Source organism: Apteryx mantelli, chromosome 30, assembly GCF_036417845.1.
Source record: "Apteryx mantelli isolate bAptMan1 chromosome 30, bAptMan1.hap1, whole genome shotgun sequence".
In the NCBI taxonomy this organism is placed as follows: domain Eukaryota; kingdom Metazoa; phylum Chordata; class Aves; order Apterygiformes; family Apterygidae; genus Apteryx; species Apteryx mantelli.
This window is the reverse complement of record NC_090007.1, coordinates 638,355-655,462: the sequence shown is the minus strand read 5'-3', so window position 1 is coordinate 655,462 and position 17,108 is coordinate 638,355. Positions and strand designations below refer to the sequence as shown.

At 63.2% G+C, this 17,108-nt stretch overlaps 1 protein-coding gene across 1 annotated transcript; it reads left to right on the top strand.

The window, feature by feature from the left end:
- The first annotated feature begins 4,589 nt into the window (after positions 1-4,589).
- On the top strand, positions 4,590-16,987 carry R3HDM4 (R3H domain containing 4). The gene is made up of 8 exons (XM_067312789.1): positions 4,590-4,670; positions 9,855-10,009; positions 10,229-10,347; positions 11,534-11,657; positions 12,187-12,272; positions 13,591-13,676; positions 13,809-13,864; positions 14,956-16,987. Exons 1-8 carry the CDS (start codon positions 4,612-4,614, stop codon positions 15,057-15,059), a joined length of 789 nt encoding a protein of 262 aa, XP_067168890.1. The 5' UTR covers positions 4,590-4,611; the 3' UTR covers positions 15,060-16,987.
- Positions 16,988-17,108: the final 121 nt, after the last annotated feature.

The following is a 17,108-nucleotide window of genomic DNA, read 5'->3' as shown; positions in this document are numbered from 1 at the left end:
TGCGTAGCCCAGCCGGCAGGAGAGACGCCGGTTCGGCCCCGGAGCCGGCGCCCGGCTGACACCGTGCTGTTAACGGGCGCGAGGACGGCGCAGCGCTTCGCACGGTGCCTCTCGCCCCCGGCGCAGCGCCGGGACGTCCGCGAGTTCCCTTTGCAGAACAGGGCCGCCACGGCCAGCCGCCGGGTCGGGCACGACGCCCGGCTCAGGAAGGCCGGCTGTCCGAAGCTGGGGAGAACCGGCGGCGCGCGGGGGCCCTACCCACCCGCCGGACCTGCGGCCGCCGCAAAGCGCCGTGCTCCGGCGGACGGGGCAGAGAGGCGGCAGCGGTCCAGGTCGGAGCGGCCACCGACCCTGGTGACCTTGGGCCATCCGCCCCTTTGTCCGTGCCGCGGGAAGGGCAGCTCCGCGGGGACCAGCTCCGATTACTCCCTCGCGCGGGCCCCGACGCAAGGGGTCCGCGTGCAGCTTGGTGGCAGCGGGAACGCGAACGGGTTCGGAGGCGGGAGTCCCGGAGCACAGCGGCGATCCCGGCGGCCGATCGCAACGCTCGCTTCCCGCGAGGGCAGGTGCCTGGGGAGCGAGAGCGGTTACGCCAGGCTAAAAATAAGCCGCGGCGGGCTGCCGGGGTCGGCGGCTCGCGGTCTGACGGACAGGGCTATTGTGCCGCCGGCCCTCGCCGCCCGCGCACGCACGCATGCACGCGGGCCGGGCAGCGATCGGATCGGCGGCTGGACACGACACCTCCCTCCGCCTCCCCTTCCCCCCCAAACCCCACGGTTTCAGTTTACACCCAGCCCGTTTAAGGAACAATCAAAAGATCAACATTGCAGAGGCACAGAAGTGTTAGCTAACACTGCTCCTGCCGCTCAGAAATTGCAGGAGGGGCGGAAGAGCCCGGGAAAGCCAGAACCAACCCAGTCCCCCCCCCCCCCCGGATCTCCGGGGACAGGCACCGCTCCGCGGGGAAAGGCCTGCGGGCTTCACAGGGCCGGAGGGGGGCTGCCCCGGCCCAGCAGCTGCTCCCGCTTTGGCTCAGCCGAATCGGCCACCGGAGAGAGGGATTCTCCGAGGGCCCGGATCTCCCGCGGCGCTGCGGGAACCCGGCGCGAACCCTGCAAAAGCTCCCACTAAAGCCCCGCAAAACTCCCCCACGGGCAGGGAGGAGGGGAGAGGGGACGTTTCACCTCCATGCGCCAGGGCTCGTCCCCCGCGAGGGCCTTCGCTCGACACCACCAAACCGCTCCCAAGCGCCTCGCGCGACTCCCAGAGCGGGAGCTCACGGCAGCTCCGCCGGGCCGAGGCGAACAAGGAAGCGCAGGTGGGACGGGCAGGGCCGGCCGCGGCGCCTCGCGGGCCCCCGCGCGCCGGGCACAGCCTCCTCCCCGGAGCGGGCGCTCACCCCGAGACGCAGCCGCATCCCGCTCCGGCGCGGGTGGGAGATGCCGGTGGCGCAGGGAGAGGCACCAGCGCGTCGGGCCCTGCGGCCGCGCGAGCCCGCACGTGGCCCCGCTTCGGCGCGGCATTTCATAACTCAGGGAGGCCGCGCGTCGCCGAGCGCTGAAACCAAGAAACAAGCTGCTTTTATAACAAAACACAAAGGAAACGACAGACCGCAGCCCGAACGACCCGGCTGCAAACCGACTACCCGCGTCGGCTCGCGGCCCGAGTCGCCGGCGCGAGGGGAAAGTCCGCCCCGGTGCGCGGCGGCCGCCCGAAGCCGAGACGCGAGAGGCCTCCGGGCCCCGACTCGGCCGCTGTCACTGCAACTTCTGCCGCCCTCCTCGTCCTCCTCCTCCTCGGTGCGGCGCAAGGGCCGCGCTGCCCGGGGACGAGGCGACGCCGCCGCCGCCGCCGCTTCCGCTCGACGCGCCGGGGCCGCCCGAGCCGCTCCGGGAGCCCGGGGGTGCCCAGAGCCCGGGCCCGGCCCCCGCCTCGGCCCCGGCCCGCACGAGCCGCGAGGCCCCCGCGCGAGGGGCCGGTGGCAGGGGTGACCCCCCCCCCCTCCCTCGGGAGCCGGGCGGGGGGTCCCGCAGGGGGCCGGTACCGGACCACGGGGGGGCTCGACCCGAGGCACGAGCGGGGCCGGCACCGACCGCGGCGGGGGGGGGGGGGGGGGGCGGGGGCGGCGCCGCCCAGGGAACACGGCCGGTAACCGGCGGTGGCGCGGGGGGGGGGGGGGGGGGGGGAAGAGAGACCGGGCCCTCAGCAGGGCCGGTAACCGATCACGGGGCGGAGGGCGACCGGGGCACGAACGCGGCCGGTAACCGATCACGGGGGGGCGGGGGGGGCCCGGCCCGGCCCCGCCGCCAGTAACCGACCACCGCGGGGGGGCCCGGCCCAGGTGCCGCGGCCGGCAACGACCAAGGGGGGGGGGGGCGGTGTCCCGGCCCGGTTCCGCCGCCGGTAACGATCACGGAGGGGGGGGGGGGAACGGGGACCGGCCCGCGGGCGGCGGCGCACAAAAGCGGCCTGGCGCGGCCCCCCCGCCCCGGCGCGGCCCCGCTTACCCGGTGCAGGCTGGGCGCCGCGAAGCCGCATAGCAGCCGCGGCCGCCCGGGGCTCGGGCTGCGGCGGGGCCGGGGCTGCGGCGGGGCCGAGCTGCGCTCGCTGCCCGCACGGCGGCTGCTCTCATCGCGGGCGGGCGCCAGGGCCCGGCACCGCCCCGCCCCGCCCCGCGCGCCCCGCCCCGCCCCTCCCATTGGCCCGCCTCCGCCGGGCCCGCCCCGCGCGGCCCCGCCCCGCTTCCCCATTGGCCCGCCGCCGCCGCCGCATGCAAATGCCGCGCCCCGCCGCCGCGGGGCCGACCGGGAGCGCACCCGGAGCGCCGCCCCGCGGCGGAGCGCGCGGCCCGGGCTCCCCCGCGGCGGAGAGTCCGGCCGGGGGACGCGGCCCCTTTAAGCGGCGCGCGGCGGCGGCGCGGCTGGTTTAAAGGGGCCGCGGCGCCAGCGCCGAGCACCGTTGTGGACCCCACCCCGGTGGTTTGCTCCCGGTGCACCGGCGTGCTGCGTGTCCCATGCAGCGCGTGCAGTGCAACGCACACTTTTGCATGCAATGCCGCACCTACTTTTTGCACGCGGTGCAACACGTGCTGTTGCATGCAATGCGGCACACACCTGCGTGTGCTGTGCACCGTGCATGCAAGGCTCCTGGTCCCAGCTGCACGCAGCTCTCCACCCCAGCTCCCGCCAGAGCTCGCAGGGCTGCAGCCTGGTGCGGCTGTGAAGTAACCAGGAGCCTCTCGCAAGCACGAGGCGCACAGCTCCGCAGGCCGCGAGCAGCCCTGGCCCCTGTTCAGCCCAGCCTGACCCCAGTGGGACTTGCAGGGCCGGGAGCTTGCAGCCAGGCAGGGAGGCAGGCGGCTCTGGTGCTCCAGTGGGGCTGGCGTTTGAGCCTCCAGCACTGCCTCGCCGATGCTCTGCCCGCTGGCCCCTCGAGGCCCGGCCAGGCAGGCTGCTGCCGCGGTGAGACCACGAGCACCCAGCTGCATGTGCCCAGCCCGCAGGGGCCTCGCTGGGCTCCCCGGCACCGAGGAAGGGCAGAGGGCAGTTTATCTCCCCACTGTGCCCACAGCCCGGGCCGCCTTCGCCCTGCTGCCTGGACGCGCTGGCGGATGTTATCTTTGCAACTGTTTAGTATCTTGCAGGAAATTAGCTTATTTCAAACAAACAAGTTGCTACCAGGGGACTTGAATGTTTTATAAACACAGCTCGTTTCCTGCTGTGAATTTCCCAAGTTGCAGCTTCGTGCTGGGTCCGCAGGGACGTTTCCCTGATTAGTTCTGTGCAAAGGCTCCGGCCTGGCCCTCCACGCTGGCAGCGCGCTGCGCCCCTGGTCCCGGTTTTGTAAAAAGCTGCAAGACCTGCACTGGGCTGGCGCCGCTTCAGCTGCTGCCTTTCCCCACCTCCTCCCCGTTCGATCGGCTGCTCGGTTTGCTTAAAAAAAGCCCAAACCCAAATATACCAGCAGCGACGGGAAGGGGCATTTGCATGCGCAGGGCGCAGAGCTCCCCTTTAGCCACCCCGCTCCGTCGAGCACGGAGCAGCCCCGAGACGCAGCCCGTGTCGCTCCACTGCATCCAGTGCCCCCAGCACCCCATCCCAGTGTGCCCAGTGCCCCCAGCACCCCATTCCGGTGTGCCCAGTGCCCCCAACACCCTATCCCAGTGCGCCCAGTGCCTCCCGTACACTGCCCTAGTGCACCCAGTACACCCCAGTGCCTCCAGCACACGGCCCCAGTGCTCCCAGTGCCTCCAGCACCCCATCCCGGTGCTCCCAGGGCTCCCAGGGCTCCCAGCGCCCCATCCCAGAGCTCCCAGCACTCTCAGCACCCCATCCCAGAGCTCCCAGTGCCCCATCCCAGTGCTCCCAGCACCCTCAGCACCCCATCCCAGTGCTCCCAGTGCTCCCAGTGCCCGCAACACGCCCCCGGCGCCCGCAGCGCCCGCGCTCAGCGCCCGCGGGCGGGGTCAGGGCGGCCCCGCCCCCAGGCCCCGGACCCCGGACCCCGCCCCCTCTGACGCCACTTCCGGGCGGGGGGCGGTGCAAGCCCGGCGGCGCGGCCCCTTTAAGGCCGAGGCGGGCGGGCGCACGGGCCGCAGGGCCGGGCGCGGCCATGGTGGTGCTGCCGGGCGGCGCCGCGGGGCGCGGCCGGGCCCCCGAGGAGCCCTGCCGGTGAGCGGGGCCGCGGGCCGGCGCCGGCGGGTCTCCGAGGGGCTGGTCATTGGGGGGGGGGGGGGGAGAGGGAGGGAGACTGGGGTGTCTGTGATGGGGCTGGGCTGGGCTGTCCGTGGGGGATTTGGGGTGTCTGTGGGGCTGCCCGAGGGGCTGCCCGTGGGGGGGCTTGGGCTATCCGTGGGGTGTCTGTGGGGCTGGCTGTGGGGGATTTGGGCTATCCATGGGGTGTCTGTGGGGCTGGCTGTGGGGGATTTGGGGTGTCTGTGGGGCTCTCCATGGGGCTGGCTATAGGGGGTTTTGGGCTATCCATGGGGTGTCTGTGGGGCTGGCAGTAGGGGGATTTGGGGTGTCTGTGGGGCTGGCTGAGGGGCTGCCTGTGGGGGGGCTTGGGCTATCCGTGGGGTGTCTGTGGGGCTGCCCATGGGGGGCTTGGGGTGTCTGTGGGGCTCTCCATGGGGCTGGCTATAGGGGGCTTTGGGCTATCTGTGGGGTGTCTGTGGGGCTGGCTATAGGGGGTTTTGGGCTGTCCATGGGGTGTCTGTGGGGTTGGCCATGGGCAGCTGGCGTGTCTGTGGGGCCCGCTGAGGGACTGGCCATAGGGGTAGTTGGGTTATCCATGGGGTGTCTGTGGGGCTGGCCATGGGAGGGGCTTGGGGTGTCTGTGGGGCTGGGCCTGTGTGCCCACCTCTCCAGGGTGGGTTGGTGTGTCCGTGGGGCTGGCTGTGGGCCTGCCAGCAGGCTGTCACTGGGACAGGCCGTGGGGTGACTGTGGGCATCCACAGGCTGCGTAGAGCAGCGGGTCGCTGCCCCGTGCCCGTGGCCCCCGGTGTGCAGCCAGCGCCCCCCTTGCCCGTGGGCTCCGTCCCCACATGCCTGGCTCCCTGCGAGGGACGGGCCGTGGTGCTGCCTGCGCCCCAAAACACCCTGGTTTCTGCACCTCGGCCTAAAAGCAGCGTTTTGAGGCCCAGAAATGCTGCTGGCAGGTGCCTCCCCCTGTGGCGGTCGCTGGGCCGGGAGTTTTTCTGCACTGGAGGAGCCCATCCTCAGCTCCCTGGAGGGGAAACTGAGGCAGGGATGTGCCAAAGGCGTCGCAATGAGGCCGGGGCAACGCCATCCCTCCCCACCCGCTTGGGAGCGGGGAGAGCCCTGAGCGCTCGCCCCGTGGCGCGGGGCAGAGCAAAGGGGAGCGCTGGTGACGGGACGTTGCTCTGTCCCAGGAGACCTTTTGCCCTGTCAGCCAGGAACAGGAAAGCGCCTGGGCCTGAAGGCATTTGTGTCAGAGGCAAGGGAATGTGATTAGGCTAATGGGCTAATTACTGTTTATCCTGCTGAAGGTCACAGGTGCTTCGTGGGGAGGTGTCGTGAGGACGAGTGAGCGCAGAGGTGATGTGCTGTGGGGGGGGAGCTGGGCATGGTCCCTCCGGTGCCACCGGCTCCCTGGCCCTGCTGGGTACCTGGGCATCCCGTGCGTGCCGCAGGGACAGGCGGCAGCTCCTGCAGCAGCAGGAGAGCCCTGGCCGGGCTTTCCGCAGGCTCGGGTTGGCACGGAAGGAGGCAGTTGCTGGCCATGCAAACAAAGTCTAGCGGCAAACCTGCCCTAAAGCATCCGTGCCGTGGTATGGGAGCTGCCGGGCCTGCGTCTGTGGAGCTCTGTGGTTGTTTCCACCCCTGGGAATGAGCTCATTGTGGCATCCCTAGCTCTGGACTTCAGAGCTGTGGCTTGCTGAGGGCAGAGGTGGACTTTGTCCTTTCAAAGGCTCTTCCCCTGTTTTAGGTGCTCATCCGAGAGGCTGGGTGAGGCTGGGCCGTGCTGGTGTCTAACCAGGCAGGAAGGGGAACTTGCTGGTGGTGGCAGCAACATCTGAGGGCTTGGAGGAAGTGACCGTGCAGCGCGTCTGCCTCGAGCACGTCTCACGGCATGCGTGCTGGGTGGCAAGGAGGAACCGCGGCAAGCCAAGGCTCAGGCTCCCCTTGAGAGGAGCCTGCTGTGGAAGTCGGTAGAGGACACAGGAGTCCTGGCCCAGCAAGTAATTTGGGGGCTGGGGGGAAGTTCTGCAGAAAACCTGCCCTGTTTCAGGGTGACAGCAGACAGTGGCAGCCTGAGTTTAGCTTGTCTTGGCGCTGAGGCTTGCATGTAAGAGGATCTCAACTCTGAAGTTACCTATACAGGGACTGGAAACGGAGCTCGTCCGAGACTTGCTGTTTGCTCCTGGCAGGGCGCCCGAGACTGAAAAGCTGGGCTGTGCTGGCACAGTCCTAAGGTCACTATCACCTGTGGATCTCCCAGATTGGAAATGAATCCCGCCGTTGAGCAGCAGGGCGACGTTGCAGAGCCGCACTGACTCATTTGCCTGTCGCTCTGCGGGGCCCCAGCGAGGCGGCCGCTGGCTGCTCGCGCGGCTTCCTGCCCGGCTGAGCGGTGCCGCCCCTGATCAGCCCCAGGAGCAAGCCTTTCGCTGTGTGTTGCGTTATCGGCCGCACACGAGCGGTGCCACAACCCCTGGGTTACGGATGGGGACCCCGAGGAGGGATGGGGGTGCAGAGTCTCCCGGTCCCGGCTCTTTCCCCGGCGAGGTTGCAGGGCTGGGAGTGCGTGGCCCAGGGCTGAGCTGGCGCCCGGGGCAGGGCTCCAGCCCCAGACGAGCAGCGCAATGCGCAGGTGACTCAGTTCACAGCCTTCCGCGTGGACTTGGTGCGCTGATGCAACACCTCCGCGGCGAAGGCTCTGCTAGCGACCAGGGCTCACAACTGGGGCAGGGAGTCGCCTGGCCGGTGCTTGCAGGTCTTGCGAGGGACAGAAAGGCACCACTGAATCACGGACGTGGCAGTGCAGTGAGTCAGGGCAGGGGACCGGGAGCTATGAGCACTTCACCAGGCACCTGGGCTCCTCAGCAAACAGCCTTTGAGGACTTGAGAGACCATGGAGACAGGCAGTAAAGTGAGCTGAAGTGTGAGGGGTGCGAGAACAGCTGAGAGACTGAGCATGACCATGGCCTAAGCCTCAGCCTAGGGGTAGGTTAGGGTTAGGCAGGGATGGCTGTGACACTGGGGATGGGGTCTGTCTCCAACAGACCTTTGCAACCCCCAGTTGAGTCCTGTTCCCCCCCAGGGCTCCGTGCAGGGTCTGTGCTGGGGCACAAAGTGCCTGGTGGCTGTGCAGGAGCTGGCGGTGGAGGAGTCCCCGCAGCTAAAAGCACTAGAGCTGCCACTGAGCTGCGAGTGCTCCTGCTGTGGTGACGCTTGCCCAGCTATTTTTAACTTTTTTTTCCTTTCTCCAACAGAGGAAAACCTCCTTGTTATCCCATTGCCCTGAGTTAGGGCTCTGTCATCTACAGAAAACAGAATAAATATTTACTGTGTTGCCTTGGGCCCCTTGTCTTTGCAGGGCTCCTGTAAGCCACCAAGGCGAATGCAGCAGTCCCTGGTGAGCTGCGACTGCCTCCTGGGAGTGCCAGACCCGCAGCTCCTTAGCTCTGTGCACTCAAACCTCTGCACTGGGGCCACAGATAACATGACTCCCTCTGTTTTGTTTTTTTTAATTGCCTTGGTATCAAAAATTGATCCATGGACCCTGATCATCTTTTGTTTGCCACTTAGATTACAGCTCTCCTCCCTGATCTGTTAGTCATCACTGGAGTTACATGCATCCCTGCTGGTTTTTTGCAAGGCCATCTCTGTCACGTTTTTCTTTCCACCTGGAAGCGAGGGAGAGGTTTTCTGATTTTGTTTTTTCTCCCCAACATTAGAGGCCTAGTTGCTGCCCCATCCAGGGGAAGCAAAAAAAAAAAAATCAAGGTGCCGAAGTGAAGAAAGAAGCTGGCTCCCTTCCCAGGTTGGCTTGCTGTAATCTGACAGTGCAGCCCTCTCTGCTTCCAGATGTTGGGGACAGCTGTGCCAGTGCTGTTGCAAGGTGGTGCCCATGCCAGGCCTGGGCGCTGAGGCTTTTCCAAGCGGCAGGACAAGAATAAGCTTTGACAGTAAAATGGTTGCATTAAATGTCCAGTGAGCTTCTCACTCATCACTCAATTCCATCTTAACAGGAAATCGGCTAAGTTATGGTCACTTCTAAATTGTGCACCTAATAAATAATGCCCTGAACACAGAGTTGTTATGAATAAAAGCCAAGACACCTTTGATGTGTATCCGTGAATGGTGGAGTCTTTCTGCTGGGGGTTGTAGCTTTATTGCACTCAAGGCTGCTGCTGGGGGCCGGGCTGGCAGGGCTGGCATGATGCGTTTTGCTTGGTGAATGCTCTCGGTGGTGCTGAGGCGGTTCAGCTCCACGCGCCCGCCTGCTTGTGCCGCACAACGCTGCTTGTTGCTGTGTCCATCGGCAGCTCTGCCCTGCTGGCAGGGGAGCATGGCCCATCGCCCTTCAAGGGTGAGCTCGGCCTCCTAGTCCTTGTTCCCAGCTCTGCCCAGAGCTAGGGCAGATCCCAGGGGATGGAGAACCAGCAGAATAGGCTCTTATGCCAGTAGGGGAGGAGGGAAAACCTGGTTATGAGGTACAGCCACACCAGTGCAACAGTCTGGAGGGAAGAACCAGCCTCCTCTGGGGATAGTTATATGGCTAGGCCAGGTGTTAACTCTATTCTTGTTTATCTGATGGAAACGGTACCTGCCCTTTGCAAATCACTCTGGGGGCCTCGTGCCAGGCAAGGTGTTGCTGGCTCCCGGCGGTGCTCTCTGGCTGGGTAATAGGAAAAGCGCGGTTGGTAGGTGTATTCCCAGCTGCCTGTGGGCACGTTCCGGGTCCCTCCGAACCTTGGGGGTGCCTGAGATCCTGCTGTGTGGGGAGGCCAGCTGAGACGTGTCTCTGCTCGGTGGAGGTGAATGTCTTTATTTCGCTTTGCATATTGGTAGAGTTAATTACCCAGAACATCTTGCTGCTAATACACAGCTGCTTTAAACAGACCAAATCCTTGGAGCAGGACTTGGTTTAGCAGTGCAGCGTGCCAATAAGGCTGTGAGCTGGATGGCACAGGGCCTGATGCAGGAGGATGTGGTGCTTATTCCACGTCACTCTGAAGGAAGACGCTCCCCCCGTCTGCCTCTCCCGTCGTCCCTGGCATCCCCGCCGTGGCAGTCCCCCTGCAGCTCCTTGTCCTCGCCTTCCTCGAGCCGTTCTGGGTCCTGGAGGTCTCGGGTGTGCTCAGTCCCTTCTGTCGTGTGTCTCTACAGGAGGATCGAAGACTGCCTGCCTCCCCTGGAGGACTCTCCATCCAAGAGGTTCTCTCCCTCCAAGCGAAAGCAGTATTATATCAACAAGGCCATCCGCAACTCGGACCTCATCCCCAAAGCCAAGGGGCGCAAGAGCCTGCAGAGGCTGGAGAACAGTAAGGATCTGTGGGCTCCAGGCAGCCTCTGGGAGCCGACTCTTCCCGTGCTGGGTCTCTCTCCAGGGGCTGTCTGCGGTGTGTTAGGCAGGTGGAATCTGCCCCGAATCCTCTTGCTCTTCCCCATGCCGCATGGTGCAAATAGAAGTGATGCCGGAGATGCAGGGCCTTTCTGAAGGCGCTCCCTCCTGACTCAGGGGCCTTGTTTTTCTCTCCTAGCTCGGTATCTGATGACGCTTTTGGAGCGAGATGAATGTGGGAATGACGAGGGAGAGCTTGCCCACTCTGCTACCCCGAGCATCTTCTCCGAGGCCTGTAACAACGAGACCTACGTGGAGGTAGGACGCAGACATCTGTCCAGCTCAGGGCTTGTTCAGGAGACCTTGAAGGGTCCAGTCCCAGCAGTACGCGGTGTTTGTACCTTTCAGTCCTCTGGTAGAGGAGCCCTCTCCCTCCCCGGGTTGAAGCGACGTTCCTAAACCCAAGCGGTGTTTTCATGTCAGAGTTAGGGGTGGTGTCCAAGTGCCTGGTGCCCAGCTGCAGCTGCGTGGGGCAAAGCGGGAGGTCGGGTCTTGGGCCCCCTGGTCCTGTGGGGCAGGGGGGACCTCTGGGCTGTCTGATCCACTCGGGGTACAGGGCCAAATGTGCAGTGCAAGAGCTGGATCCTGCTCAGAGCCAAAGTCGGTTCGGAGGACTGCTCCGGTGGGGGCTGCCCGGGCCTGCTTAGTGAAGTCTGCTGCCTTCCCTACAGTGCCTGCAGCACTGCTGTGCGCTCCTGGGACTTGCAGCTTTGCACAGCTTGTGCCTGCAGAGAGATTAACCCTGTGAAGGCTGCAGTGCTTCCTTCAGTACAGGCCCCTTGCTAAATCCCTCTGTTGCTTCACTCTGCCCAGCCGGTATTGCAATATCTGCTCTGTAACCTGGCATTTTGAAACTTTGGCTTCTTTTGTATGCTTGACGTTCAGGGTTTTGACTCTGCATGGGCTCCGTGTGTGGACTGTGTGCACTCTTGGCTCTGCAGAGAGCTCTTCTCCTCCTACTCATGCAGACCAGGCTTAGAAAGCCTAATGTAGACCTGGGTTTGAGGCTGGATTGCATGGCTGGGCTGTCATGGACTCCTGGCATCCTTTGTTGGCTCTGAGTGCTAAATCTGCATCTCCTCCCAAAGCAATTGTTTCAAGCTGTTATGTACCGTCGGGACATGAAGAGGCGAGGAGAAAGATTACTGTTGCTGTGGCTTGTGTCAGCTGTGATCTGCCTCCATGCTGGCTTGGGCAGTGTCACAGCTGCAGAGCTCTGCCCAGCCCCATTTATTCATCTCTCTCCAAGCTGCAGGGATGATCGCTGTTACTTCTCTGGAGTGGGCTCTCTCATCTGTACAGCTCCAAGAAGGGTGGTGGGGTTGGGGTGGGTGAAGAGGAGACTTACGGGGTTTCAGGTAGGGCTCTTAAGTGGCGGCTGCACACAGCTGGGTGCTCCCTGGAGATGTCTCTGCAATGGGGGCCTGGTGGCTTGTGTTGTCAGATCTGGAATGACTTCATGAACCGGTCAGGAGAAGAGCAAGAGAGAGTTCTGCTCTACCTGGAGGAGGAGGCCAGGAAGAAACACAAGAGGAAGCTGCCTGTGAAGAATGAAGACAAGTGGAAAGGTGTGGGGAGGGGAAGCTGGGCCAGGAGACCCTCTCCCTTTCCTCCCTGAGTGCCTGTGTGCATTTTGGGAAGGGCTTTCTTCCCTGAGGGCTGCATCCTGCTCCCTGCACCATCCGCTTGCGGCCAGGTCAAGGAGTGACTGAATTCACCCTCAGATGCTGCAGGGAGGGGTTAGCACCTGGTCGACCCCATCGTGGACCTGGGAGGGTTCATGGGAGCTGGGAATGGCTGGTGTGACTGGCACAGCAGCCGTCCCCCAATTCCACACCCACTGCACTGCTCCTGGATTTCAGCACCCCCCAAATGCTCCCCTGTTGGGGAGGGTGTTAGTGGTCTGGGGATGAGTTTGTGCAGATCCATCTTCTGCAAGCGAAGAAGGTGGCCAGCTGGGATCCTCTGGGGCAGTTAGGGAGATTTTGGTCATCCTGTTCTAGCCACTGCCATGTGGCTACAGCCAGTGCTAGCTCAGGGACCCTGGGGATGCAGACCGTATCCAAGTCCCTTCTTTCTTCTTTCCACCGGCTCCAGGGCACCCTGCCTACACACCCAAGGAGTGCTTCCAGCGCATCAGCCGCCGGCTTCGCTCCACCCTGAAACGGGGCAGGATCCCCATGGTGAGCCGGGGGTGACTGCCGGGGGCGGCTGGGCTGGGGCAGGCAGGGCGCCGGGTGCCAGAACCGCACGTGCAGCTTCGTCCAGGGACGTGTCCTGAAGGTTGTCCCCTTGACCTTGTGTGCGGGCGCCGAGCCAGAACAAGTGCCAAATTCCAGATGAGCTCTTGGGGAATGTGCTCCTGTTCTCTTATAACCCCTGCACTGGTGGCTAGTTGGGAACAGCTGATCAAATTTAACTCCCGGTACGGATGGCTATTCCTGGCTCAGTATTCTCTGGTAGTTACAGGACATTTTTACCTGGTAGTTTCCCAGTCTCTGCTCAATGAGCGGCTGGTAAGAGGGGAAATGAAGCCTGTTCACCAACACGGGCAGCAAGGGAGCCTTTGGGGTGTTCAGAGTTGTCCAGTAAGGACATCTGGAAGAACTCAAATGCATTTTGAGAGGGGTCAAACTGTATAAGCCATTGAGTAGACAAATCCGAACTGGAAGACAAGCATGGCCTTGTGCCGCCTGGCCTAGGGAGCCGAGCTGCCACACGCAGCCTGTGCGCTGTGCTGTGTGTACGGACACTTGTTTTCCTGGGCCCTGGGGGTGCCTGGCTCTCTGCACTCTCTTCTCAATGGTGCTGTTTTCCTGCTCTGTTTGTTTTCCTTGTTCTAATTAGAGCGCTGTCTCTAAAAGCAGCCTCAGCTCCTGCTGCCCGTTGGCTTCTGCTCAATTCGTTCTCCAATGAGACTTGCTTCTGTTGCTTGTCTCTGGGGTCACAGTGCTCCAAAGAGCTGCATTCAGGCTGATCTTTGACTGTCAGGAGGAAAGGAGATGTGAGGCACAAGGCTTTTCTAGCTGCTGTTGCTCTGAACATGAGCCAACACTTGGCACACGAAGCACGGAGCTGGCAGGAGCCAGATTCTTCCCCGCCTCTGGGACTGGATAGGGGAGATGTGGTTTATTTCCTTGTGCCTTTCCACCGTCTCGTGTCTAGATTGTCTGCCTGGGCGCTACTGGGAGTAACTGCTAGGGACTCTGAGGCCTCGTTGTGCTGGGGGCTATGCAGACACGGCACGGGAAGATGGTTGTGAACACAAACTGCTTTGGGCTCTGCCCAGGCCCCTGCAAGTCCACAAAGGCAAAAACCGCATGTCTGGGAGGGGCGCGGAGCTGTGTGGGGACAGAAGCTGCTTTGCTTGCCCGGGAGGTGCTGGTTTGGGCATGGGGAAACAGCTTTTGCTCTACAGCTTTTGCCTGTTGCTTCAGGACCTGAGCAGGGCTCTGCCAGTGCTGCCCTCTCCATGCCGATGGCCTTTGCTTCTCCTTCCAGGGGACCCTGGAGTGCCTGGAGGAGGAGCTGCTGGCCTTTTTCTCCGTCACCCCTCGCTCAGTCTACACAGCGTTGATGGACAACAGGTATTTCTGCAGTCTCCTCTGCACTCCCTGTATCTGATCCTTGAGTTTGGAGGAGTTGGGCAGGACAACGTGTGGGGAGATGCTGGTCTGAGACATGCCAGCTCTAACTCTCCTGTTCCCCTTCTCCCCCAGCTTCGAGCGACTCCTGCTCCACGCGCTCTGCCAGTACATGGACCTCGTCTCTGCCAGTAAGAGCCTCACGTTTGTTTGTGTTTTCCCCTTCTCTGCATCGCTATCTCTTGTCTCCAGCTCAGCCTCTTCCTCCCTTCCTCCTCCCAGCTCCACCTTCCGCTGCAGCTCACAGATAACCCTGCTTTCCTGCTCCCGCTGCTGTAACTCCTTCGGGAGCCTTGGCTGCGCTCGCGCTGCTTAGCCAGCAGCCGTGACTGGTGGGTGGCATCGGTCACGGCCTGGGGCCGGGCAGTCCCAGCGTTGCCTTGGCTGCCGTCCGGTTGCCCTTGCCAAGGGTGCAGGGAGGGGCAGCCCAACTCTCCTGGGCTGACCTAACTGGGGCTGGATCCCGCCCTGCATCCTGGGAGCGCAGCCCCTCTTGGGACTGGGCTGTCCCCTCGCACAGAAGTTTGCGCCTTGTCCCCACCATTTGGGCTTTGCTCTGTGCTAAGCGTCCCTCCTGCTCCCAGTCACCCTGCGCCTCTCCGAAGGCTCAGGGACTGGGACGCCATGTGCGTGTGGCTCATGTGCGCTGAAGTCCATCAGCCGGGGTCGTGGCCAGGCCCAGCTCTGCCCGGGGACATCTCATTTGCAGCAGTGCAGCCAGGTGTCCTCTTGTTCTTGGGTTGGGATGGCTCAAAGCAACAGGCTGCTTGCCTGGCTCGCTCTCTTGTGGCTGCTGTGTCATCCCACGGAGCACAACCAGGCCTGCGCCTTGCCCATGGGTTTCTTTAAAGGGTCTTGTTGCCAAGGCATCCTACAAGAGGCGCTGGCCTTCATCTCTGCAGATGAGCCTTTGCCGCTCAGCGTTTCATTAGCGGCTGCTTGTGGAAAATGCTGGGAGAGCTCTAATGAAGTGAAGTGGAGCCTGTGGTGCCAGCAGGGGTGCATGGGGAGAGCTGGGGGATGGAGGGGACCGTTGCTCTTTCTGCACCTCTGCAGAGCATGGGGGAACCTTTGTTAGAAACAAGCTGCAGGGACTTATCGGGAAGAGCGGAGCAGCTCTGAGGAGGGAACTGCAGCTGGGCTGGGGATGTCCTGCAGCAGGTTGCCGTGGGACCCCTGGCTGAGGGGCAGTGGCACGCTCACCGCTCTGTCTTGCCCCCAGGTTCGGACATCGAAGGGAAACGCCAAATGAAAGTGAGCAACAAGCACCACGTCTTCTTGCGCCCCGAGCTCCTGCTCTCAGACTACCTGGAGCAGATGAGCTGATACACCGAAGGATGTCCTGCTCCTTGCTTGGTGTGCTGAAGGCTTCGTTCATCTGCTCCTGGCCTCTCCCAGTCGCTTGGTCCCTGTCATCTGGATAAGCCTGGTCTGCTGCTCGCCTCTCCCCTTGCACAGTGCAGGGACCGCGAGGCGCAGTGCGGATCGGCTCCCTCTGTGCGCCCTGCTTCGGGACTTCTCCCTTCCCCACCTCCGAGAGCAGATGCTCGAGACGACAGCTGCGATACCTGGTGCAAAGCAAGGGGCTTACAGCCGTGCCCTCCGTCCGGACGTAGCCCTGGGCCTGCTCCGAGGAGCAGCGCCCTGATCCCCTCAGGGATACATGGACTCGGCCTGCAGGCTCGGCCACCAGCACGTGTGCAAGGTGTGACCGCAGTCCGGACAGCACAGGGCTGAACTCAGTGCACGCTGCCCTCCCGGCCCCTCCGGGTGCAGCCGAGGGGTGGAAAGGTGGGGTGAGAACTGCTCATCTTGTCACACCGGGGTGGAAGCGTTTGCTCCGCTGCTGGCATGCTTTCTGCAGAGGCCAGACTGTTTTTTTTTTTCCCAGGCCAGCACTCTGCTCTTAATCTGGCAGAGGGACTCCAGGCTGTGTGGTGCTGCGAGATACCGCCGTGCTCAGGGCGCAAGGCGTGGGCGAGCAGGTGCCTATCTGCCGTGCTTGCCCTGTTTCCCTGGTTGCTGTGCTCCCAGCAGGAGCTGCTCTGCCTGGAAGTGTTTATGTGTCTATTTATAGCCCAGGTGCTTTTAAAAATGAGCAGGCTGGACCAGAACCACCTCTGGCACTGTGATGCTTCCGGGATGATTTTGGCCCAGGTATTTCTGTGATGAAATAGTTCCTCATGGCTGCTGGCTCTTCCTCGGCTCAGATGTGGCTGAGCAAACCCTGAGCAAGTGGAAGAGCCTCCGGTCTGTCGCCTGCCCGGAGGGGAAGGTGCTTTGCTTCAGGACCAGCAGTCTGACACCAGCGATGGAGCTTATGGTAAAGCTCAGCCCCTGCCCAACTCCTCAGTAAAGGTGCTGAAAGCAGCTTGGTGAGAAAAGAGCTGCCTCGGTTCTGGATTCAAACCCAAGACTGAGGACTGGAGAGTGATCCGGAAGGGCAGGAACATTTGGGCCTGGGTCCATAGGTACAGGAAGGAGATTTCTGCCTAAAGGGAAGTGTCGAGGCCCGAGAGGCAGGACTGGGCATCCCCTCCCTGGGCTGAGCTCACGGACTCTTGCCCTGCTGTGTAAGCACCGCAGCGGGAGGCAAAGCTCTCCTGCAGAGCCCTTGGTCTCCTGGCCAGCCTGGTCCCAGCTGCTGCTGATGCTCTGGTTTGCAGTTGGTGTGAGAAGCTGGCATGCAGACCTGCCTTTTATTTGGGGGGTAATGGGCTGTTTTTAAATGTAATATAGCGTGTCTTTTATATGTTTGTATGTGTGCCGACGCAGCCCAGCAGCCTGGTGCCGTGTGACTGGAGCTCCTGCTTGTTGCCTGCCTTGCTCGGCCGAGGCGCCGGGGCAGAGCTCAGGCTCCTGGCACAGCCGCCGCGGCCGTGTGGGAGGCGCGAGGGTGCTTGTGGGTGGTGTTGTGTCCTGCGTGTTGGTACGTGTCTCTGGTATGTGTCGAGGGCTCCTTGCGTGTCTGCAGCAGCTAGAGGCATGCGGGGTGGGGGCTCGCTCGGCCCCGGTCTGCAGCCTGTTCCCACGGCGCAGGGGGCACCTGCCGGCCCCATTCGAGCCCAGCGGGCAGGGGAGCATCGCCCAGGGTGGCGCAGTGGCGTGCCGGGCCTTGGCCCACCGTGAATCCGCAGACCGAGCGGGGCTGGTGGGCGAGAGCCGGGAGAGTCATCGCTGCTCTTGTCTGTTTTGCGTGATGCAGAAATGGGTGGTGTTTACACAGGAACAATAAACCACGGTGCTCCCGACGGCTCCTGGCGTCTCGTGTGTTGCGTCAGGGCTGCTGTGGGGGTTTGGGGTGTGGGTTTGGGATGTGGGCTGGGGTTTGGGGTGGAGGTTGGGGTTTAGAGTGGGGGTTTGGGGGGGCCTGTC

What these genes read in the sequence shown, in the direction of transcription:
- R3HDM4 (XM_067312789.1), top strand. Translation starts at nt 4,612, where the DNA reads ATGGTGGTGCTGCCGGGCGGCGCCGCGGGGCGCGGCCGGGCCCCCGAG. An exon ending in GAATGAAGACAAGTGGAAAG is followed by an intron (nt 11,658 to 12,186) that starts GTGTGGGGAGGG and finishes CACCGGCTCCAG; the next exon opens with GGCACCCTGCCTACACACCC. An exon ending in AACGGGGCAGGATCCCCATG is followed by an intron (nt 12,273 to 13,590) that starts GTGAGCCGGGGG and finishes TTCTCCTTCCAG; the next exon opens with GGGACCCTGGAGTGCCTGGA.